Below are 24,123 nucleotides of genomic sequence, written 5' to 3'. Positions count from 1 at the left end.
TCAGCTTTCCGCAGCGCTCAAAACATGGCTCAGCGACTCCATTTCCTCCTTTCTGTGGGAGAATCAAGGAGTTGAAGAGAGGTTTATGCTGTCATGTCACAGAGACAAATGGAAGCAGACGCCTGTGAAGGGAGATCCCTCGTCTGGTTTGAACCTCAAGTCTGTGTCCATCAGTGCAAGGTTTACCTCCGACCTGCTGAGCTGGTCACACTTTCAGGTGAGGGGAGGCAGAGATCTCCTGGCTCCTCATGGAAGCCATAGAAAGATTCCTGGTCACTTTCCTGCTCAAACAGCTGATACACAGCCCCCAGACCACACAGCTCCTGCGGAGAGGTGGAGCTCTCTGCTCTACAGCCTTCCTCCTCTTCCATAACTACTATCCTCTCCATTGGCTTGACCGGCTGTTTGTCAGCCTCCACTGATCCGAGAAGAACCTCAGTCAGGGCCTGGATCATCTGGCCAGGATCTTCTTTATTCAACAGCTGCTTCTCCTCGTGAGGAGGTGTAGAGACCATGTTGAAGGACCTGAGGAGTTTTCATGGCAACAGGGTTTCAAATTAGAACCAAATCAGAACCAGGAAAGCACAGTGGTGCCTCACCAACACACCAACTGGCTGGGGAGAACATCAAGTCTGTCAGCCAACAAGCGGAAACTGATTTAAGACTTTCCAGTGACTTTAATTTGTTTAAGAATTGTTGCCAATAAACCATGGCTCTGTAGCAAAATTTTTTTTTTTATCCATTTTATAAATTTCCACTTGATAAATAAATTTCACACACCAAATTTTACAACATCTAGAGGCTGTGGGTGTGCCCTTGTTTTCACAACAGTTCTTTGATTGACAAGTGGACAGGAAATCACACCACAGTGGGAAATATCAGTAAATTGAAAGCACAGCGCATAACTGTATAACAGTACATTTACTATAATATGTATCTCACTGCACAGCCTTCAGTGTAAACAGAATATTTCTCTCATTGCTGGAAAATAGATTCATTAGTGGGGGATTAAGCCTTTAAACTGGTAATATGAAGAGAACTACATCATCCCTCCTCTTCACTTTTTCTTTTTTTTGACCCCCCCCCCTTTTCTCCCCCAGTTGTACTTGGCCAATTACCCTATTTTCTGAGCCGTCCAGGTCGCTGCTCTACCCGCTCTGCTGATTCGGGGAGGGCTGCAGACTACCACATGCCTCCTCCGATACACGTGGAGTCACCAGCTGCTTCTTTTCACCTGACAGTGAGGAGTTTCACCAGGGGGACGCAGCGCATGCGAGGATCACGCTATTCCCCCCTGTTCCCCCTCCCCCCTGAACAGGCACCCTGACTGACCACAGGAGCTGCTATTGCAGCGACCAGGACACATACCCACATCCAGCTTCCCACCCGCAGACACGGCCAATTGTGTCTGTAGGGACGCCCGACCAAGCGGAGGTAACACGGGCATTTGAACCGGCAGTCCCCGTGTTGGTAGGCAATAGAATAGACCGCTACACTATCCGGATGCCCCTCTTCACTTTCTACCCTTCCTCCAATAAGTTCTATGGGGAATTATCTACTACATTTACAAAATGCATTAATATGATAATCTACTATTTCATATTGACTAGTCATTGTTTTTATTTGTTATATTTACTAGTCATGTTATATTTACTATTCATATTAGAAAATATTTACAATTCATTGTGTATTTACTGACCATGTTATCATATTTACTAGTCATGGGCTTTATAAATCATGTTATGGTATTACAAGTCATGTTATGATATACTACTATACTACATAACGGTGCATTGCATGGGTAGGGTACATTGCATGGGTAGGGTACATGCAACAGGTGAGAGTTTGAAGAGAGGTGTCATGTTAAAGTGGTTGAGGGGATGAAAATGATCAACACAGATGAGAAGGTGTCAGAGGTAAATGAAGGACTAACAGACCTGCTCAGGATGTGAGACATGGAGTTCAACATGGAGGCCACCTCACTCATCCAGCAGGTCAAGGTGAGGGCCAGCTGGTGCAAACCCAAACTCTCCACCCCTCCCTGGGACAGCAGCTGGTTCCAACTGACCTGTATGAAGACAGAGAGAGAACGAGAGAGGTTAAAATTACATACATCAGGTTACTCATCTCCTAAATTTAGTAAGAGACAACTGTTCACTCACACAGAGGGACAGAAAGGCGAACAGACAGGTGGGCTTACCTGGAGAAACGCTCGGATCACTGGTGTGATGCAGACGTCCAGTGGCTGTAGGCGGCAGGAGCAGCCAATGGGGATGACAACTGGTCTGGTGTGGGCGGTGTTTAGTGCAGACAGGAAGTCGGTGTTCAAGTGTCCGCGGTGTGTGTCTATTATCAGCTGGGCTCCTCTCTGGGTGTCCAGACGGGGGCGCCAAACCTTCAGGAGGACAGAGACCAGAGCCAAACTCGGCAAAAATCCACTTCATCTCTTCTCCACAGCACGTTCTTCACCTTCTTATTCAAATCTAATTTTGATATTTTATTTTCTTTGTGTTTTTTTAATCATTGTACTTTTTTGGATTTTTCCTTTTTCTCCCCAATTGTATCCGGCCAATTACCCCGCTTTTCCGAGCCGTCCCGGTCGCTGCTCAACCCCCTCTGCTGATCCGGGGAGGGCTGCAGACTACCACGTCTCCTCCGATACATGTGGAGTCGCCAGCCGCTTCTTTTCACCTGACAGTGAGGAGTTTCACCAGGGAGATGTAGCATTTGGGAGGATCATGCTATTCCCCCCAGTTCCCCCTCCCCCCTGAACAGGTGCCCCGACTGTTCAGAGGAGGCGCTAGTGCAGCGACCAGGACACATACCCACATCCGGCTTCCCTCCCGCAGACACAGCCAATTGTATCTGCGGAGGTAACACGGGGATTCGAACTGGAGATCCCTGTGTTTGTAGGCAACGGAGTAGACCACTACGCTACCCGGACGCCCGCAAAATCCATTTTTTAATTTGATGAAACCAGTCCCAGACTTGGTAATTCTCATGGTTCTCGATTAAACCACAGACCTGTGTAGAAAAACAGAAATGTCAAATAACCTTGTTCAGCCAGAGGTCCAGCCGTTGTTGGTCTGTGAAGCCTTCAGGTCGACCCTCTAGCTGCACATTATCTGGGAAATCCGGAGGTATGTCTGGTGGTTGGCCTCTGAAGAACACCACAGGCCTGAGGAAGGTTCCGTCCGCCAGTCCAGAGAGGACTATGTCAAACAGGGGGGCCTCGGCCGGCTCGCCAAACAACCGGAAGGCTGAGGAGTTCTGTGTGGCGAACTGGTCCATGTTTATGAAGACGGGCAGCTCATCCATGGTGCCGAGTACTCCACGCTCAACTTTCTTATTCTGCAACTGCAGAGGAGGATTTTAATGAAGGATTGGAGAGAAAATCTCTTCATTCACCTGTAATAACCTTCTGGTACAAGTCAGAGGAATTTCTGTGAGTGAGCAAACAAGCGAGCGAGTAAGCGAGTCTTTCTATCTGTCTGGGTAGAGTATTACCTGTTTTTTGAGTAGGCGTGTGAACACGCGTGTGCTCTCATAGACATTGCGGGGTAGAGGTGTCTTCATGGATTTGATACAGCCCTCGAGGCTTAGGCTATGGTGCAACATGAGGTCTACGGCCCACTGGTACCAATCCTCCAGTTGGGAGCTGTTTCCTAGGGTCTCCTTTGCCATCCGGAGGAGGACTTCTTCACTAATGATCAACTGGGGAGAAGGAGAGGGAGAGGGAGAGAGAGAGAGCAAGAGAGCGAGCATAAAAACCTAAGACATTAGCTGTTGGACAGAGTGTGTGTGTGCATGTGTATGTGCTTGTGTGTGCATGTGTATGTGCTATCTCAATTTATTGCCTTTAAGTTGAGTACTTCACAACCTGTACTGCATGGCGGGTCGGTTTCTGTCTCAATGAGTTTGCCAAGCACTGTTCTGCCAATGAGATTCTAGAGTATAGATTATTGACTATTGTAAACTGTTCTTCTCTCACGCATATTTTCTCTCTCCCTGAATGATGTCTTCTCTTTTCTCCTCGTGTGTGTGTGTGAAGGGTGTGATGTGAGTTTCCCCCGTGTATAAACGCAGTCTGTCTGTCCTCCTCCCAGGTCTCCATGGTGACAGTGGTCGCCACCTGGACGCTGTCTGGCATCCCCCTCATCACATCTTCTTTTCACATATCTTATAAATCTGTATAATTTTGTTATCCTGTTTCAATGTTATATCCTTCTCTCACTCTGATGTGTGACTAAGATTTTTTCTTGTCTCCTCCCGTGTGTGAATGGTGTGATGTGAGTCTCTTGTGTGCATGTGTAGTCTGTCGTCCTTCCTGTCAGGTCTACAGGGAGATGATGGATGCGTGACTTGGATCCTGGGCTGTTCCGGTGGCATCTGGACACTGCTTGGCATCCTCCTCATCATATTCTTCATATATCTTACAGTTCCATTATAATTCTGTTATCCTCTTTCAGTGTTGTATTGTGTAATTGTGTAAACACAACATCCATTGCATGTTGTCCATCTTGGGAGCGAGATCCCTCTGTTGCTTTCCCTGAGGTTTCTTCCTATTTTTTTTCTCCCTGTTAAACAGTTTATTTTAATTTACTTATTTCTAGTTTTCCCCTTATCCCATCCGATTAACCCAATGGCATATGGCCGGAACTGTTGTCGAATAACTCCCCTGGCTCACGTTTCCACAGGAAGGAGATAGTCGTAACACCACCTTCCTTCAAACTCGTGTCGGCTGCTCTCGCTATTTTACATGCTGAAGCCTCGCATGGATTGCATTACTTTCAGGCCGCAAAGGAGACGTAGGGAGAATGCTTTCGGTTGCTTGGCTGCAGGCTCCCGGATGGGCCAGAGGGGGCGCTGGAAAACGACGAGTCCCCGAACACTACACCGATCTACACTCACTATCCCCAGGTAAGGGTGGCCTAATGAATGGCTTACCCCGTGGACACTGGCTGTGACCAGTTACGGCGAGTCTGGGATACGAACCTCCCAGCCACATGATGAGCGGATTTCAAGAACGGCGGTTTATTCCACTCGGCCATCAAAGCGGCCATTACCATAGTAGACCACTACCTCTTCACCTGTGTCTCCTTTGTAGAACATCTGGTCTTAATACAAGAGCTTTGTGAAAAACATTCTGTCTACACTTCAGTTTCTTGACACTCCTCACCACAGTGAGCACGCAGAGTCGAAGTACGTGAGGGCGTATTACCTGCTGTTCTCGCTGATTCAGGACCCACTCTGCAATCCGGTCGCTGCTCCAGATCCATGCACTGGTGGCCCGGAACTGGTCGTGGTGCCGGATCCAGCACTGGATCAGAGCCGGTCCTGTCTGGTACTGGTGAGCCGCCTGGGAGAGTCCATTACACAGAGCAAACAGAACCACCCTCAGCTGGTCCACACTCAGCGGCACAGAGGGTCTGGGAACAGAGGGCGGCAGGACTCTCTTCAACAATAACTCTTCATTCTGGACGAGAGAGAAGAGGAGATAGTAGGATAGCAAAGAATAAGAGCAGGGAAATGAGAGAGGAAGTAAAAGAGAGAGAGAAGAGCAGTGATAAAAGAAATGAAACGCAATGATAACTTTTACCACACAAAGAGAATCCGCCTGAACACAAGACAACCAAAAGCCATGATTGTTATAAAGACCTCACAACAAATACACCTGCCCAAAAGAGGAGGAGGAGCAAAAGAAGGGGGATGAGGAAGAGGAGGAGAGAAGACACAGTCAAGTGTGATCACGAGTTGTTTTAATGGAATAAAGTCCAACACAATATAATGAAGGTGCAGGGACTCCATGATACATTCAGACAGGAACACGTCCAGCAGAACACCGTGCTGGACCCCAGACGTGAGACCCGTTCACACCAGAGGAGAGCCCAGCAAAACACAATGGATATCAGTTCAGTGTGTAATAAATAAATATTGCTAAATACCGGGGTCACTGTCTTCACTTGTGCAGGAGTCGAGAAGGGCGCCAGGAACTGGATGGTCATGGCGGGGCAGGAGGAGAGCGGGACGGGGGAGGTGAGGGGCTTGACCGACAGCTGGGTGGAGGAGGATCCAGGGGGGAGGAGGTGGATAGGGATGAAGGCTCCGCCCTGACTCCTGGGACTGGACCCTGGGAGACACATCGACTGCTTTGTAGAGTCTGACAGATGAACGCTGGCCAGAGGAGGAGAGGAGGAACCGAACGGCCAATGAAAAAGAAAAATTGAAATTAAAGAAAAAATAAGTAAACACGTGGAAAAAGGGGAAATAAATTAAATATAACTAAAATCAAACGAATGGAAAACCTTTCACCATGTGTGAATAAATCTCTCTGAAATGAAGATTCAGGGAAGTTGTGGAAGACTGATGTACGAGACAAAAACCACATGAAGAAACACCTTCGGTATCACATCTATGTGTCACATGACTAAATAGTGCAGAATAATATCGTTTTAATTCATTATGGATGTAAAACATTATTACACAGTATTATACATTCATGAAAACCACAATCCTCAAAACCCACTTCTGTGCAAATTACAGACACCTAACCCAAACTCTAACCCTACCCCAACTCTAACCCTAATTCTAACCCTGGTGAGTTTGATCTGTTGGTAAAGGTCTTCAACTAGATTGAAGACCACTTGATTCAACTCGTTTGGATAACCATGACCTGGATGAATGAGAACATTCACAGACGTCTTCAACTAGTTTGTTCTGTTACATCTACAATGACCGGGATTTCAGTCCTACCTAAAACGACCATAGGCGGTCATTTTGACCACCACGGTTTTTAAACTATAATCTGTCAAGATAAAGACCCAATTGAGATATTAATGCATCACATATGTTAGCATGTCTGTTATGAAACTAACCGACACCAAAATTAACATTTTAACAACTTTAATAATATTTTTCAAGCAATTTAAAATGGCCGCCGTCCAACCCCTATAAGTACTGCAACGCCTTGGTGGTAGTCATGGTGCGTCTGTAACCAGACATGTTGGAAATAATCAAAACTCAAGTTTAGACTATTTCTCTCCGCTGGAGGACACTAGTGTGTTTCTAGGACAGAGCAACGAACTTCACGAAGGAAATGATGTGACCAACACACATCATAAATACTGACATGAAGCGCACGATCACGCACAAATGACAAAGTGGTCATTTTGACCGCTCATGGTCGTTTTACGTAGATCTTATCATAACTTTTTTTTGTACAATTGATCTAAAACTCATTTTAAATGCAATTTTATATAATCTTATATGCAATTTTATTTTATATTTTATTTAATTTCATATTTTTAATTTTAATTAATTTTAATTTTATATGCACTTTTAGGAGAATTCAGGGAGCAGCAGGTCTGTATCTTTTTTCTTCCACAAAGTTATTAAACTATGATTTCACAGCTAAGCCTGTTGACTATTTTTGGAATAACAGGTATGAATTAAGAGGGAACTCCTTAAAACTGTTCCAATTAAAGTGTCACTCTGAAAAGAGAAAAAACTTCTTCACAATTCGTGCTGTTAAGAGCATGGAACAAACCTCCAGAGGATGTGGTGCAGCTCCTTCACTTAACTCTTTTAAAAATACATTAGATACATTTTGGTCAACAAAGGACTTTTTATACAATTATAAAGCTGAGTTGTGATTATTGTGAGTATTGTGTGACTGTGATTATTTGTGAGACTAATGTATTTAAGAGACTATTGTGACTTGTGATTATTTGTGAGGTTATTGTGATTTTAATATCTATATTGTGGTTCTTTTTTGTATGCTTGTTTGTTTTGATTTGTCGAGTCTGGTGTACAGGATTTGTATCCTGTACCAGAAAAATTTTCATTAAATTTAATTAAATTTGAAAATCCATCATTCACTTCTTAAAAAATAAACACTACCTGCCTTCTTCTTCTGGCAAAGTCCTACCAAACACCAACCATTCACATCAAATACTACTTAAATCTGTAGGATTTGGAAATTTGTGGATTAGCTTTTGTCTAAAATACGCCAGGGTTAGAAAGTATTAATGAAGAAAAAAATGTTTTGCATGTAAATCATCAAAATTGTAGCTTTAATATGAGAATGTTACAATCATACAATTATCAAAGATTTTAAGAGACATTTTTCTCAATACTGAGCTATTGGTTGGTCACGTGGCCAGTCATGAACAGACGGGTTTATACATAGCAGTAGTGCGTGTGTGTGTGTGTGTGTGTGTGTGTGTGTGTTGGATTGGACAATGTCAAACACGTTTTATAACAAGTTCTCTAAAAAATCTTTTTATAAAGGTTTGTAAAGGTTTCCAAGGTTCCTGGCTATGTTGCTTATAAAATACAACGATTCCCCTCATCAATTTTAAATGACTTTACATTATTAAACTGATTCAGTATGTCAGTCTTTGACCCTGTTTACACTTAGCATTAAAATGTGTCTAGAGTAAATCTCACAGCTATCCGAACAAGAGACTTTACATAAAAATCCAAGTGTAAAACAGATGCAAGACACATTGAAGGGTTTAAATCAGACTGCTAAAAATCAGATAGGTATCTGATTCACTATCTCCGCCAGGCAGTAGCCTGGAGGGGATTATGTGTTTGGTCCCAAGTGTGTGTGTGTGTGTGTTCATGGCTAATCCTGCAAACTACTGGATGTATCAACCTAAAAATTTTTGGGAGCGGTTATGACTGTATGGTAAAGAACCTCTCATAGTTAAGGGACAGAGATGGGGACTCGAGTTTGCGACTTGGACTCGAGTCACACTTAAGTCACACACAGTGACTTGAGACTTGACTTGAGACTAAACTCGGACTCGAGATTTGTGACTCGTGAACAATCTTTATTTTATTTTTTGCCACATTAAGGAAATGTCTGATGAGCTGAATGTCATTCCCTCTCTTATTATCACGTGCAACTTTAAGCATGCACGCAGCCACAGATGACTGTAAGCTGCAGCAACAACACCATGACCATGGCGAGCACACCTGCAGCTTAGTGCTACACGATTAATCTAATGGCAATCCCAATGTCCGCCTGTGCAATTACATAACCGCAAAAGGCTGTGATTTAATTAAATAATAAAATGTGCGTGGGTGAACGTTTTTTGTGTGCAGTCTGCATATCTACACCCATATCTGAGGGATGACCAATCAGTCTCTGTTGAGGCAGTGAAGCATGTGCAGTCTACGGTCACATGACTAGCCAGTGTGCTGTGTACAGACCAGAAAGAGCTGAGCTATGTTTTCTTACCATTTTTTGTGAATGAAAGTTAATCAGCAGAGCAGCCATGCACCTTCAGTCATTTTATATCAGAGGTGGGACCAAGTCATTGTTTTGCAAGTCACAAGTATGTCTCAAGTCTTGGTATTCAAGTCCCAAGTCAAGACAGGCAAGTCCCGAGTCAAGCCCCAAGTCAAGACTGTCAAGTCCCAAGTCCGAAACTTTGAGTTTCAAGTCCTAAACAAGTCATAATGCGCTCTTCCCCAAATGTAATGCCATTTTAACATCAGAATAATAACATAATAAATTTACACATCATGAACGCTTTTAAAATTTGCATTTATTACTTTCAAAATAAAGTTTATAATTTCATGGAAATACATGTCATACAGACACGTTACAAAGACATGTCAAATGCACATTAAAACAAGCGCAACTTAACTTAATTAAAAAAGTAGTGCAAACAAAGAAGCATCACCCCTCCCCAGACTAACCAAATCATATTTTTATCATATCTATAAAAGTTACAATCATTTATTATAAGGCACATCAAAACTGCTACTGACCTTCGAGTAGGCCTACAATTTGAACACTGGCCTGAATGTCTGAGAAATACCATGCAGATCCCAAAGATGGGAGACAAAACCTGATTCATGGAGAGAGAGAGAGAGAGAGAGAGAGAGAGAGAGAGAGAGAGAGAGAGAGAGAGAGAGAGAGAGAGAGAGAGAGAGAGAGAGAGAGAGAGAGCGAGAGAGAGAGAGAAAGAGGGAGAGAGTGTGTGTGTATGAGTGAGTGAGTGAGTGAGAGAGCGAGAGAGAGAGAGAGAGAAAATGTGAAATGCATAGTTTCATTTACCCACAGGGTTGTGTTTTTTCTGTTATCTCAGGGCCCTATGAGGCATTGCAATTGCAAAAGACCAAATTGGCCAAAAGTCTGTCATTTGTGCACGATGGGGCCGCAGTATGATGCCACCATGGCTGAAAACCCGCTCCACCGGAGCACTGCAGGCAGGCACTGCCAAGACGCTGATGGCCACTCGGAACAGTGAAGGAAGAGCCCTCATGTTCATTGCCCAGAACAAGAGGGCGTTCTGTCTTTCAGCTATGTCAAGGTAGTGACTTAGCTGTAGTTTTTGAGTGGTCCCAGCATCCTTCTTCTGCCTCTTATGGTATGCGGCAAACAGCCCTTCCCCTTGCCCAAGGGTAAAGTCCTCTCGCTCTTCCTCATCAACAAGAGGTACAGGTTGCTCAGTCTGATCTGATCCAGCATCTTGCAGGATCAGTTCGGGCAAAACATGTAAGAGCATAGCAGAAACAAAAGAGCCCTTATTACTATTACTAGAGTGTTGGTGATGAGAGTTATTAGAGGGTTTTACTACTATTAGAGTGTTGGTGGTTAAACTGAAAATATTATTGTTGTAGTCAATTAGTTCAAATTATGAGAAAAGAAGAAGTTACATTAAACTCAATAATATTTACCTTTCACTCTTTGTGCCACCTCCGCCTTGTCCTCACGATTGACCAGCACATGGTGCACCACCCAACAGAGAAAAGGCTGGATCCAAGGCAGCTGCTTTGAGGTAGACTGGATCTGAAAAGGGGGCAGTAATTCCATCTTGCATCCTGGCCATCTTCACACTGATGAAGATTCCAAGAAATATTTTGTTCAGGGATGCCTGGAGACTTCTGACCAGGCTGCTCAGGAAATGGATTGAGGCTTCAGCTTCTCAAGGTGGTGATTCAGGGGCAGGATAGATTGAACAACAGAACTGATTGTGACTATCTTCTCCCCCTGTGTCAAATCTGTTACTTCTCCAAACAGCTTCAGCATGTCCACCACCTCCTTCAAGATTCCACTCCTGTGCTGTGAACGACAACTCCTTGTGCCCAGCCTTTTTTAGAACAAGACAGAGCTTTAGATAATCACATTGGAGAACTGCCTTCGCTTGTCTCAGTGTTGAGTTCCATCTTGTGTTGACAGCAGCAGGGATGCCTCTTTCCCCAAATTCAGCCTCAAACACATCTTTGAACGTTGTGTTTGTGTGCAGCAGTGAGCTGAGTTTTGACAACTTTGAAAGAGAAGGAGTCATCACTCTTGTTTCTTTCAAACCATCTCCCAAAGCAGCTGGAGTGTGTAGGCAAAACACTGAAAGTGCTGTTTTTTTTCCATAGCAGCATCTACTGTTTGCTGATCTTCCAGGGTTAGGTCATTCCAGAGCTCTGGGTCATCAAATATGATCGCCGTCATGCACTTCATCTTCTTGTTCAGTGGGGAAGCACACTGAGAATGCGTTCCGCATGTTGGCAGCACTGTCACTAATAATATAGTCCATTTTATCTTTAATGTTGTACTCATCACATATGGCCTCAAATTGCTCACAGATTCTTTCGGCTGTGCGTGAGCCTTTGAAGCCATCGCAGGCCAAGAGATTGGACTTCAGCTGTATCCTCTGTGCGTCTTTCTTCATATAGTGCACAGTGACACCAAGGAACCCCCTAATCCAGGGGTGTCAAACTCCAGGCCTCGAGGGCCACAGTGTCTGCAGGTATTTGTTGCAACCGTGCACTACACCACCTGATTTCACTAATTAGCTCACCTCCTGGATCAAGGAGGGAAAGGAACTAGTTTAAACAGGTGGTGTAGTGCATGGTTGCAACAAATACCTGCAGACACTGCGGCCCTGGAGGCCTGGAGTTTGACACCCCTGCTCTTTCGGCTGGATCAAATGTCCGCTTTGACAGAAACATGGTCGGTGTTGCTCAATTGAGTTTTTAGCTTTGAACGTCTCTCTGCAGTGAGGTTCTCTGCTTTTGATGTCAATGTTCTACGACACACTGGGGCTGTACTTATTGTCAACTACTGTCAGAAAATGCCGAAAACTCTTGTTTTCCACAATAGACAGGGGCAAGTTGCAACCAAATCGGACTATATTGCTTTGGTGATAGCTTTCTGCTGTGGATGATTCATACTATACTGCCCTACACAGTTCTCCATGAACTGTGAGATTGAAGGCTGTTGTGGTTCATTTGTGATGCTTTTGTTCATCTGGTATTCTTCAAATCTGTAAGAGGTAAGCATATTAAACAGATGTCAGAATATGCCTTATAGCCCAACATGAATTGTAGATGAAACTATTCTTTATTACTCTCATATTATTAATTTAATTATCAACTTGTTGGCAAAACATAATCTAATTTCTATCAATCTTAATAATATTCAGAATCAGAGTTACTCTTACAACTAGATAAATTTGGGCAAGAGCTGCTTGAGAAAACCAGTTCAGGAGCATATTTAAAAAATGAATAATGCTCTCCATATCCATTTTAAAGGTCGGATAACAATAACCAGCATTGTCTTCCTACTTGGATCAATAATTATATTTACCTTCTGCCTGTCCTGTATATACAGCACATGATCCATATCAGACCCTGGTCCAACTAACTAGTCTACCTGAACCCTTTATCAATTTTGGGGTATAAAAAAAAATTGTATTCCAAAGCATGGTAGGGCCAAATTCGAGTGTGAGTACATATTTCCCCTTTCTTTGCTCACAACTCTATCCATCTCTGCGTGTGTTATGTCAATGTTTTCTAGGAGCAGCAGTAACGTTAGGCTACTGCTGGCCACCATCAATGACCAATAGCGAGCTAACGTTAGACATAGCTGATTGTTTATTGATTTTATACAAGATTATGATTAACAACTGCCTAGCCAGCCGTGCATAAATATTAAATGCAATGATCACGTTACTGCTCTGACTGTGTCAATGGCTCACTGATTTAACTAAGTCAGCTAGCTTGCAACGTTTACTTAGCTGTTAAGCTAAGTAAAGCCTTGACTTACCATTCTTTGTGCAGCTTCAAATGACGAACGAAGTTTCAAGTTGTTGTATCTCCGTCCATTATTTTTGACCCACATGTTTTGCATACTGCAATTCGTTTCTTATTCATAACCGTGTAGTTTTTATATGCAAACGAAATGATTTTTGGCATAATTTTTTTGGTAGGCTATCATCCAACACTGGCTCCGGCATCTTCTGTGAATTGTCACATTTTTAGTTCTTCGTAGTTCGCACAACGTGATTGGATGTTTCAAACAAACTGGATCTGGGAAATGAAGTGTCGATTCGCTGGAAATGAATAGTTGATTCAGGAAATGAAGGGAAATGAATTGATTCACAGCACATTTTTAAAATAACAATTTTTAATCGTTGGCTTGGGGGACGCAATCAAGTCTTTTCAAGTCAAAAACCTACAGTCCAAGTGAAGTCACGAGTCATTGGTGTTGAAGTCAAAGTCGAGTTGCAAGTCTTTTTAGATTTTGTCAAGTCGAGTCTAAAGTAATCAAAATTGTGAATCGAGTCTGACTCGAGTCCCAAGTCATGGAACTCGTGTCCACACCTCTGCTTCTCACTGTTGCGTTATTGCTTTGGAATGAATCAAAGTCAATCAGCAGAGCAGCCATTTGCCTTCATCATTTTATATCATGAAAACCGTGACGGTTAAACACATCTGAAGTCTTTTAATAAGGGCACTGAAACTATGATAGCCTGATCTCTGTCATTTCATATCAGACTTAGTCGCATTTGTGTGATGGTCTGCCCAGGAGGCTGCGCATCCACAGGCAAAAGGTTTTTATTAGGTATATTTTTTAGCTTGAGTGCTGCATTTTAACTATTCCCCCTCACATTTCCCATTCAATCGATTTGGGCGCTGTGCAAAACTCTTATGGCAGGAAAAACAATGGGTTTTATTTCTGCGTTTGTGTATTTTCTCTTCTCCCGGTAGGCGAAAAAAGGGTTCGTCACTAAGTCCAAGCACCAGAGAAGGGGATACGTACACCTAGCAGAGTTCTGCACTCTACTGAGTGCACTCCTCTAGTTCAAGATGCATTTTTATGCCAAGTGTAAAACAGGGTATTTCTGACATTTATCCAGATAGCTCATCCAAGACTTTTGGCTATATGTAACTTTACCCCTAAACTTTCCAGGTTTGACAAGCTGATTAGAAACTCCAGGACTTCTAGTGAGTGGACATTTGCCTGAGAAAACATCCTGTGACCAAACTTAAGATCTGACCCATTTATCGGAGGCTTCGTTTAGCTAAGAAAAAAACAAAACAAAACATCTTAACTTTCCAAAATCCCTTAAAATTGTAGTTACCTGTGTTTTGTGCGGCTTGATTTTTTTACTCCAGGCAAAGGAACACCAACAGCCAGCTCTGGAAAAACAACTTCTATTAACAACCAACATCTACAGGTCGGCTTACATCTGTTTGTCCTCTGTGTGACAGTCTGGACAAGGGCACCACAGTAATGGGTGTCTACGTGTGTGTGTGTTCGTACCTGGCTGTGTGAGGGTACAGACATAGTGATGTGGATGTTCTGTAAGGTGCTTGGCCATCATGTCTCCTGTAGTGGTGGAGAATCCACACGAGACACATCTCGTCCTTCCTGACAAACTGATGCAACAAGAACACAGTCTGTGAAACAGCATCAACACACTTGACTGATCAAAAACTGACTCACCATGTGTGGCTTTTACAACAATCCCGTGAATTTGATGTAGAGGGAGAAATAATCTATCATAGTTCAGCTTAGCCATATTGTACACTGTCAATAGCTCTATAAAATTATGTGAGAGAGATTTGACACGTTTCTACAATTCATGCCATTTTTCAAACCGTGCTGTTCAGTGGTACCGCTGATGTATAGCATTCTGCTAGAAATCATTTTCATTTCAAAGTCCACTAACATGATCCATTTATTTTCATCAATCATCAAAAAATAATTTTTACCCAGCTGATACATCCGAAGCCAGATTTAATCACTCTCTTTTTGGATTTTTCCCCCTTTTTCTCCCCAATTGTATCCGGCCAATCACCCCACTCTCTGAGCCGTCCCGGTCGCTGCTTCACCCCCTCTGCCAATCCGGGGAGGGCTGCAGACTACCACATGCCTCCTCCCATACATGTGGCCAGTTGACAGCCACTTTTTTTCACCTGACAATGAGGAGTTTTGCCAGGGGGACGTAGCGCATGAAAGGATCACGCTATTCCCCCCAGTTCCCCCTCCCCTTGAACCCGACTGACCAGAGGAGGCGCTAGTGCAGCGACCAGGACACATACCCACATCCGGCTTCCCTCCTGCAGACATGGCCAATTGTGTCTGTAGGGACACCCGACCAAGCCGGAGGTAACACAGGGACTCGAACCAGCAATCCCTGTGTTGGTAGGCAACGGACCAGACCGCTACGCCACCTGGACGCCCCCGATTTAATCATTCTTTATGAGCACAAGTCAAAACATTTTGCTGTTGTCTTTCACATAGAGGTCAGCATTAGGGTATAAATTACTCATAGTCCCTAATGGCGGAGTGGTGTGGTCACACCTTTCTCCAAGCAGTCCAGCTAGTTGCATCAGCGCCAGAGAGAGAACAGAACCACGTAGCTCCCTCAAAAACATTGGACTCAGATGACGTCTTGTCTTTAACTTTGTGGTTTGCTATCTTGTTGTGTTTTAATAAACAGGCTGTTAAACCCTCAGTGAAGAACCTTTTTCCCTGAGCTGCAGAATTTTGTCTGTTCCACAGCCTTTCCATATCCCTTTATCTCAATTGCAAATGCAAAGCGAAAAGCTTTTTTACCACACAAATGGGTATTTCCATGACTATTACCTCGGAAATGACTGGTACATGACCTTGTATTTGCTGTTGGTCCTTCGGCTCACATGGCTGCTGTTGAAAGAAGACCAGATGCAAGTCACCAGTTATACATTTAAATAATAATAATAATAACTTTTATACATATTGTAATTTTCTAAAACAATGTTACAAAGTGCTTTACAAAGAAATAAAACCAGACAAGGCAAAAATAAGAATAAGATCAAATGAGGAAGAGTAAAAATGAAAATTATGTATAACAAAGACGAGATTTATAAGAAGCTAGAGACTTAGTTTGTCTGAATTCAACAGGAAGAGAGTTCCACGGTGTGGGGGCTCTGACAACAAAAGCCTGATCACCCTTTGTGACAAACCACAACCTGGGAATAACCAGCAGGGCTCCATCTGTGGATCTTAATGGTTGAAAGGGCAAATGGAAATGTATGTAGAGCAAGAGCGTTTAAAGGCCTTAAAAGTGAGCAATAAAATTTTAAAATCAATTCAAAATCTAAGAGGGAGCCAGTGTAGGGAGGCAAGCACAGGAGTGATATGGTCATGGCTCTTTGTCCTGGTCACCACTGGGTGGCATGGTGGCCCAGTGGTTAGCGCTGTCGCTTCACAGCAAGAAGGTCCTGGGTTCAAACCCCGGGGTTGTCCAACCTTGGGGGTCATCCCAGGTTGTCCTGTGTAGAGTTTGCATGTTTTCTCTGGGTACTCCAGTTTCCCCCACCATCAAAAGAAGCATGAATGTTAGGGGTTATACTCCTGTCTGTGACCCTGACCAAGGCAATGGGAAAAGAACTGGAGTTGGTCCCTGGGCGCTGTACCATGGTGGCAGCCCACTGCTCCTAGCTACACAGATCACAGCTAGGATGAGTTAATGAGTCTAGCAGCAGCATTTTGTACAAACTGCAGGCGGTGGAGGGAGCCCTTGCTGATACCAGAGTAAAGTGTGATGCAATAATCAAGCCGAGAATAGACAAAAGCATGTACAACTTTTTGTACATCAGCAATTGATAAAAATGACCTAATCTTAGAGATTACCTTGAGCTGGAGAAAGCATGACTGAACAACATGTTTGATTTGAATTCAAAACTGTGGTTAGCATTGAATATTACCCCAAGATTCCTAGCAGCCTGCTTAAGACTATTTGACAGCCCACCCTTACAAACAATACAGTGGGCATAATGACCAAAAACAATGATCATTTCATATGTAAACTGCCGTGACCATTAACTAGAGTTACATATGAAACCGGCCGGTGTTTTTGGTCATTATGCCACCGTATTGTTTATAAGGGTGGGGATACCTGCAGTCAGGTAATACTGAAGAGGTCACCTACATGAGTGATGAAACGTTTCTCTTGATAAACGTTGTGATCGGATGAAGTGATTCAACTGTCTGTGATTTCCTTACTTGGATTATTGAGCATGCATAAGACATATAGGGTTGTCTTTGTTTATGTGATTTTTTTTATGCTGCCAGTTTCTTCCCAGAAAGTTGAATCAGTTTCTTTTTTTAATACTTTCACCTCAGATTATGGACACTTGTCACATAGTTTTCATACAAATGTCATGACATAAGGTGTGATGATGTGGTGTGTGTGTGTGTTTGTGTGTGGTTGCCACGGTGACAGCGTGCCCTGTAACAGACATCTACCTGATCATGTGATTGGCATAGGCCCTGGAGCAGCAGGTGATGTATCTGCACATGGAGCAGCTGACCAGTGTAGGGAAGTGAACGCTGAAGTTTGGGACAGAACATAGACACTCTACACAGATGGTCTGGGGCGCCTTTCTCTGTACGATACTGAGAGTGAGACAGAGACAGAGACAGAGACAACACAACAAACAATAAAAACTACTTCTTTGGGTAAAAACTGAACTTAATAAGCAGGTTTAGACTTCTATAAAATGATAATTAATTATTACTACTACTACAAGTCAAGGTTAGACAACAGGGGTGTCAGGCTCAGAGAGAGAGAGTACCTGTGTGTACTGAGGGTAGACAGCAGGGGTGACAGGCTCTCCACAGGTTTCTTGAGGGTGTCCAGGGGGGGCGTGCTTGGGGGAACCTCTGTCATCTTGAGCACAGAAGAATAGAATGAGAGAAAGAGAAGCAGAGTGAAATGGGGGAGGGTGAGAAAGGGAGAGAGAGATCTTGATGGTGAAGGTGGACAGACAGAAAGACAAAGTTTGAGGGAAACAGACAGTTTCCTACCTGGTTGGAGGTATCAGTGGAACAGACCTTGGAAGCTGGTTGGAAACTGCTGTTTATTTCCTCTCCCACAGCCTGATCACCTACCACAGAGTAAGTCCTGACTGTCACCTGGAGGGAGAGAAGATGTTACATCCTGGTCATTTCAAATAACACTGTATCCATGGAAACACTGTCATTTCAACCTTCATCGCCAATGCAACCATTTTCATCATGTAACCAAACCAGGTTAGTAAGAAGGGCGAACAAACGTTGAGTGTGGTTGATGAACACACGTCAGCTGTGTGCCACTGACAATGTACCAACACATCAACTCCGTGGAATCCAACATGAACCCAATGAAGAACTCTTGACACGCTTGTAGGGCTGTCAATGAATATTCCAAATTGGAATATATAACCGAATTGTAAAAAAAAGAAGAAAAAGATTCGAGTGTGAAAATTGATATTCATTTGTGAAAGAAAAACACTATCGTGGCTGTCTTGCCTCACAAATTCTTGCGAGGGCCTTGGCCACTGCACTGAATACGCTGCATGATGGACAGGAGTCACACAACGTCACATTCACTGAATGAAAATGAAATTTAGGGGGGGTGTCCGGGTAGCGTAGCGGTCTCTTCCGTTGCCTACCAATACGAGGATCGCCGGTTCAAATCCACGTGTTGCCTCCGGCTTGGTTGGGCATCCCTACAGACACATTTGGCCGTGTCTGCAAGTGGGAAGTCGGATGTAGGTATGTGCCCTGGTCGCTGCACTAGTGCCTCCTCTGGTCAGTCGGGGTGCCTGCTCGGGGGGGGGGAACTGGGGGGAATAGCGTGATCCTCCCACGCGCTACGTCCCCCTGGTGAAGCTCCTCACTGTCAGGTGAAAAGAAGCGGCTGACATGTGGTAGTCTGCAGCCCTCCCCAGATCAGCAGAGGGGGTGGAGCAGCAATCAGGAACAATTTATTTGTCATTTCATATTGTGTACTATGTACACAAAAGAAACAAAATTCCGTTTCCCCCAGCCCACAGCAGTGCAACACAAAAACACATATCCAAAAACAACAACACCACCAAAAACATACAAAAACAGAGAAAAAAAAAAAACTGCCAACAACACAGTCCACCCAGTGCGACACGATCCAAAAACAACCAACCAGGGCGGCTCAGAAAATAGGTTAATTGGCCAAGTACAATTGGGGAGAAAAAGGGGGAGGAATCAAAAAGAAAAAGAAAAAAAGATGACAGCATTGACAACCCAACTCAGCTGCAGAGATTGATTTTCACTCTGAACAATCTAAAAAAGCCATGTAGAAATACATCGGGACTGAAACCTCGAGATAAAGTCGTGTGCAAGCTTTACCATTCCAACACTAGTAACCTGAGGGCACATCTCGAAAATATGCACCCAAATGAGCATGGCCCGATGTCCAGAACTCCACCCAAACAGCCACGTCTCGACTCATATTTTACACTGTCTGCCACAAGCTCGCTATCTGCAGCATGACAAGAGGCTCGCACGAGCAAACTTACTTCATTCTTATAAAAGGACATGAGGCCGATCGGAGTTGGGACCTTTAATTCCTTTTGCACAAAACTCTTGTTCAGCAAAGATAGAAAATACCATCAAATTGTTTATTTAAACCAGTATGAATATTAACTAATGTGTATAAAAGTGAGGCTGCTGAATAACACATCTATTACGAATCATTCATCTCGCTTTGAGACAGCACGTTCTCATTTCTCACTCAAGCACCCAGATTATTTTACTTATCTTATACATGTTTGCATTGAAAGAAATATACCTATGCAAGTAGTTATGTCTCTCGTGGTATTGGTTTGCCCTCTTATGGACATAATGTGCAAAAATATATTCAAATGGGTTCGAACCTGTGTGTTTTTTTTAGAAGGGATAATCTAACGTCACTTTTTGGCCAGTTTTGACAGCCCTACACACAAACAGTTTGATCCTAAATAAACCAGTTAAAATCACCTGCATGGAAAAACAGTCAAACACACACACAGATCAGCTGACAAAAAGGTAGACATAGACAGACAGACAGGCAAAACTAAGGACAAAAAGAATGACGAATGGACAGACAGACCAAGAAATAAGAGATGGATACTGGACGAGAAGTCACTTGGACAGACACACAGCCTGAAATACATACACAGACACAAACACTAAAAACTAGAGACAGTATACAGACAGACAGACAGACAGACAGAGATAGACAGACAGGCAAACAGAAAGATAGGTAGATAAAGACAGACAGACAAATTTACCTTAGTGCCAGGCTTGAGTCCGTTGAGTTGTGGGGGTCGGACGTGGGTCTTGTGGTGCAATGCTCGGTGCTCAACGCGTTCTTTAGAGTGCAGGAATTGAAGACGACACTTGTCACAGCCAAACACATACTTCCTCTAAAACCACACACATACACAACAAGTTCAAGTAGATGGACATCTGTTTACAGCCCCCCCTTTCAGTGCTACTTACAGACAGTAGTCTCGCTCTCTGAGTAAAGTCACGAGCACTCAAACATCAACTCTCTCTCTCATTTGTTGTTATTAGGTCGTGGTGGTTGAGTTTTGGGTTTAGTTTGGTGGCAGCTGGGCCCTATGCCCACTGTCAGTAGTTGTGCAGAGCTGGAGAAGCTGACACGCGGTTAACAAGTTACCGAGGGTCGGCTGTTGGGTGGAGGAGGCCAGCTATGCTGTTGGAGAGGTTGTAGGCTTTGAAAGTGTAACGTCTGCTTCTCGCACCAACAAAGCTATTGTAATTTTTCTAGACCATGTGACCAAAGTTGAAAAAGTTGTCAAAAATGGCATAGTGATTCTTTCACCCCTGTTCTCACATCCTAAACCACTCCTTCACACCCTTGTCCATATTGCCCCAAAATATGCGGCTCCAGGATCGGCCTATACACCCACCTGAAGACCAATAAGGACCCATAAGGAGGACAGTCATACTCGGCCTTGAGTGACTGCCGATGATGATAATGATGATGATGATGATGTGCGTGCGTGTGTGTATGAGCACCTGGTGTTTGGTGATGTGGTCCTGATAGGCTGAGCTGCTGCGTAGTAACTTGAGGCAGTATGGACAGAGCAGGAAGCAGGTGTCAGCATGAGCCTCTTTAAAGTGGGACAACACTGCTGAGTAGAACGACGACCGATAGTCACACACCTGGAGGAGGAGAGGGAGATGCATGATTGTACAAGCGCACACGCATGCACACACACACACACACACTCAACCTGCATTAACCCCAAAACACAGCACTTACTTGTTACACCTCTAATCATCCATCCACCCATCCATTATCTGAGCCGCTTATCCTGCTCTCAGGGTCGCGGGGATGCTGGAGCCTATCCCAGCAGTCATTGGAAGACACCCTGGACAGGCCGCCAGGCCATCACAGGGCCGACCACACCCACCCACACACCCACACATTCATACCTAAGGGCAATTTAGTACGGCCGATTCACCTGACCTACAGGTCTTTGGACTGTGGGAGGAAACCGGAGCTCCCGGAGAAAACCCACGCAGACACGGGGGAGAACATGCAAACTCCACACAGAGGACGACCCCCAAGGTTGGACTACCCCAGGGCTCCAACCCAGAACCTTCTTGCTTTGAGGCGACCATGCTAACCACTGCGCCACCGTGCCGCCCACCTCTAATCATCATCTGAGAAAAGTAGTTTATAAGCAGAGAGGTGTCCTAGCTCCTCCCGCCTGGAGACACACCCTCACGAGAGGAGGATTAATACCTTGCAGATGTACGGCATCTCTCCGGGCTTGTGGGTATGCTTCATGTGCTGCAGGAAGGCTGCTTCATTCTTAAAGGCCAATTCACAGATCTGACACTTAGCTAGAGCAAAGAAGTAGTGAGAAACAGACGCAGAAAGAACAAGCGAGAAACACAGAGTGAAGGATAGGGAGCCAAGCAGAGACATAAAGGAATAGAACAAAGAATAAAGCCATACAGAGATGGAGACAAAGACAGACAGAGAGATTAGCATTACGTTACCAGCTGCAGTCTACTTGGGCTTACAGGGATTTCTGAGGTCCATAGTACCACTTCAAGGTGACAGTGTGTTAAGGGAGGTCAATAATGGTTTTCACTGCTCTGCCACCACACAGCGTGTCTACAAACACCTGGAAACCTCTCTACATACAACATGTACAAGTTTTCACACTGTCCTAAAATAATCTGTCCTCCCCTTGTGCCCACATCTATGCCATCACGGTGAATACATCTATGTGGTGTACGGACCCGTTGACTCGCACTGGCTGTGTACAGCCTCCAGGTGGCACTGCAGCCTGAAGGGGGAATTGAATTGTCTGTAGCAATGCAGACAAGAAACGTGTCTGTCCATCTCCTCTTGCTGTTGACTCATCTCCCTTGCATGCTGTTTCATGTGAGCCATCAGCCTGGTTGAGAGAGAGAGAGAGAGAGAGAGCGACAGAGAATGAAAAAATAACATCAAGAGACTGTAATAATAGGCAAGGCAAGGCAATTCTGTGAATAAACTTTGAACTTGAACTTACACATTTAGCATAATGGCATAGCATTACATAATGCATTGTCTCCACAATCACAATACGGAGCTGTCCAACAGTCTTTTGTAAACAGTTTCTTTGTGTATGTACTGTAAATGTGTATGTGAGTGGGCTTCTGTAAGGGCAGCGATCCGCCTACATCCTAGTGCCCATGTTCTCCCAATGCCGCCTCAAAGTCACAAGTTGTCTTTGTGGTGGCCATGACAGGTGGCCACTACGCGAGTAGACGGCATGGCCTGTTGTGCCATGGGTTTCCCCGGTGCCGAGCACCGTCCTCGCACTGGTGTACTTGGCGTGTGAGGAGGTTCCACCTCACTTGGTTCGCCCTGACCTGAGACAGTCCTTGGAATACACACGGACCCAGCAGAAGGAATCTATGATGTCACATGAGATACCAGCACATCCATGGCAAACGGTGAGCATGGCTATCTACTTATATGCCGGCAAAGACTTTCTCATCCTTGTAGACCATTACTCAGATTACTGGGAAATGGACCAGCTGCCAGATCAGCCGACACGCTCATCACGCGCTGCAAAGCCCAGTTTGCGCATCATGGACAGCCAGACAGAGGGATCACTGATAACGGCCCGCAGTTTGCTTGTGAGCAATTCAGGTTTGCAGCGAGCTGGGGTTTTACCCATGTCACATCCTCACCCCGACATCCAAAATCGAATTGTAAGGCCGAGTCGGCCGTGAAAATAGTAAAGTGCCTCTGCGAGCTAGCAAAACTGGATGGTACAGATGCACGGATGGCCATCCCCCACTGGCGCAACACACCCACAGAGGGGTTAGACAGCAGCCCAGCCCAACGCTTAATGTCACATAGGCTCAAAACTTCTCTGCCAGTCGCGGACAGCTTGCTTCTACCACATGTAGTGGTCGAAGTGACAGAGAAGTTGCGGTGGAAACGGTGGACGGCAAAATCAACCAACGACAGCTCTGCTAGGGACCTCCTAGCGTTGAATGTGGGAGATCATATAAGAATGAGGCCTCTACCTGGTGATCCCAATCACTGCTGGGATAGGCTCCAGCATCTCCCGCGACCCTGAGAGCAGGATAAGCGGTTCGGATAATGGATGGATGGATGAAGCATTAGATTTTATTTTTTCACTTTCTTCATTCAAACTGCTACAAAACTTCAAATGTCTCTGCATGAATGTGTTTTTCATAATAAAGAGAAACATTCTCCTTCAATTCCTGTTGCATTTAGTCACTTTGGAAATTGTACGAGAGCAGTAAAGATGTATAGAATAAAGTCGAAATGAGTAGAAGAGTGTAGAACAGACTGGTCCAAAACATTTCTACACCAATAACCACCTTCTTTCCCTCTCCTTTTTTCCACTCCACTCGGGCATTCTGACATTTGACCTTCTTCCTACTAGTTGTTTGCATTGTTTATTTAATATTCATTTATTTTTCTTATTTACAATTTCATTTAGAAGACGCTTTTATCCAAATTGACGTACATGCGAGAGTTAATACAA

The 24,123-nt window shown here is 44.3% G+C and overlaps 1 protein-coding gene across 1 annotated transcript in view; it reads right to left on the bottom strand.

Moving 5' to 3' along the window:
• The window catches only part of pogza (pogo transposable element derived with ZNF domain a), a 47,528-nt gene continuing 23,405 nt past the window's right edge, over nt 1–24,123 (bottom strand). The window contains exons 9-27 of the mRNA XM_056298051.1: nt 22,352–22,509; nt 21,846–21,946; nt 21,113–21,259; nt 20,359–20,493; nt 18,095–18,202; nt 17,863–17,957; nt 17,534–17,683; nt 15,890–15,949; nt 14,561–14,676; nt 14,379–14,436; nt 5,946–6,174; nt 5,600–5,617; nt 5,222–5,476; nt 3,508–3,714; nt 3,055–3,357; nt 2,201–2,395; nt 1,938–2,068; nt 187–525; nt 1–52 (exon numbers count right to left, since the gene is read on the bottom strand). Coding sequence (XP_056154026.1) covers nt 1–52; nt 187–525; nt 1,938–2,068; nt 2,201–2,395; nt 3,055–3,357; nt 3,508–3,714; nt 5,222–5,476; nt 5,600–5,617; nt 5,946–6,174; nt 14,379–14,436; nt 14,561–14,676; nt 15,890–15,949; nt 17,534–17,683; nt 17,863–17,957; nt 18,095–18,202; nt 20,359–20,493; nt 21,113–21,259; nt 21,846–21,946; nt 22,352–22,509 — 2,857 coding nt within the window. The remainder of the gene's footprint in view (nt 53–186; nt 526–1,937; nt 2,069–2,200; nt 2,396–3,054; nt 3,358–3,507; nt 3,715–5,221; nt 5,477–5,599; nt 5,618–5,945; nt 6,175–14,378; nt 14,437–14,560; nt 14,677–15,889; nt 15,950–17,533; nt 17,684–17,862; nt 17,958–18,094; nt 18,203–20,358; nt 20,494–21,112; nt 21,260–21,845; nt 21,947–22,351; nt 22,510–24,123) is intronic.

The sequence above is a fragment of the Lampris incognitus genome, chromosome 18, assembly GCF_029633865.1.
Source record: "Lampris incognitus isolate fLamInc1 chromosome 18, fLamInc1.hap2, whole genome shotgun sequence".
NCBI lineage: Eukaryota > Metazoa > Chordata > Actinopteri > Lampriformes > Lampridae > Lampris > Lampris incognitus.
The sequence above is the reverse complement of the archived record's forward strand: the minus strand, read 5'-3'. Positions and strand labels throughout refer to the sequence as shown.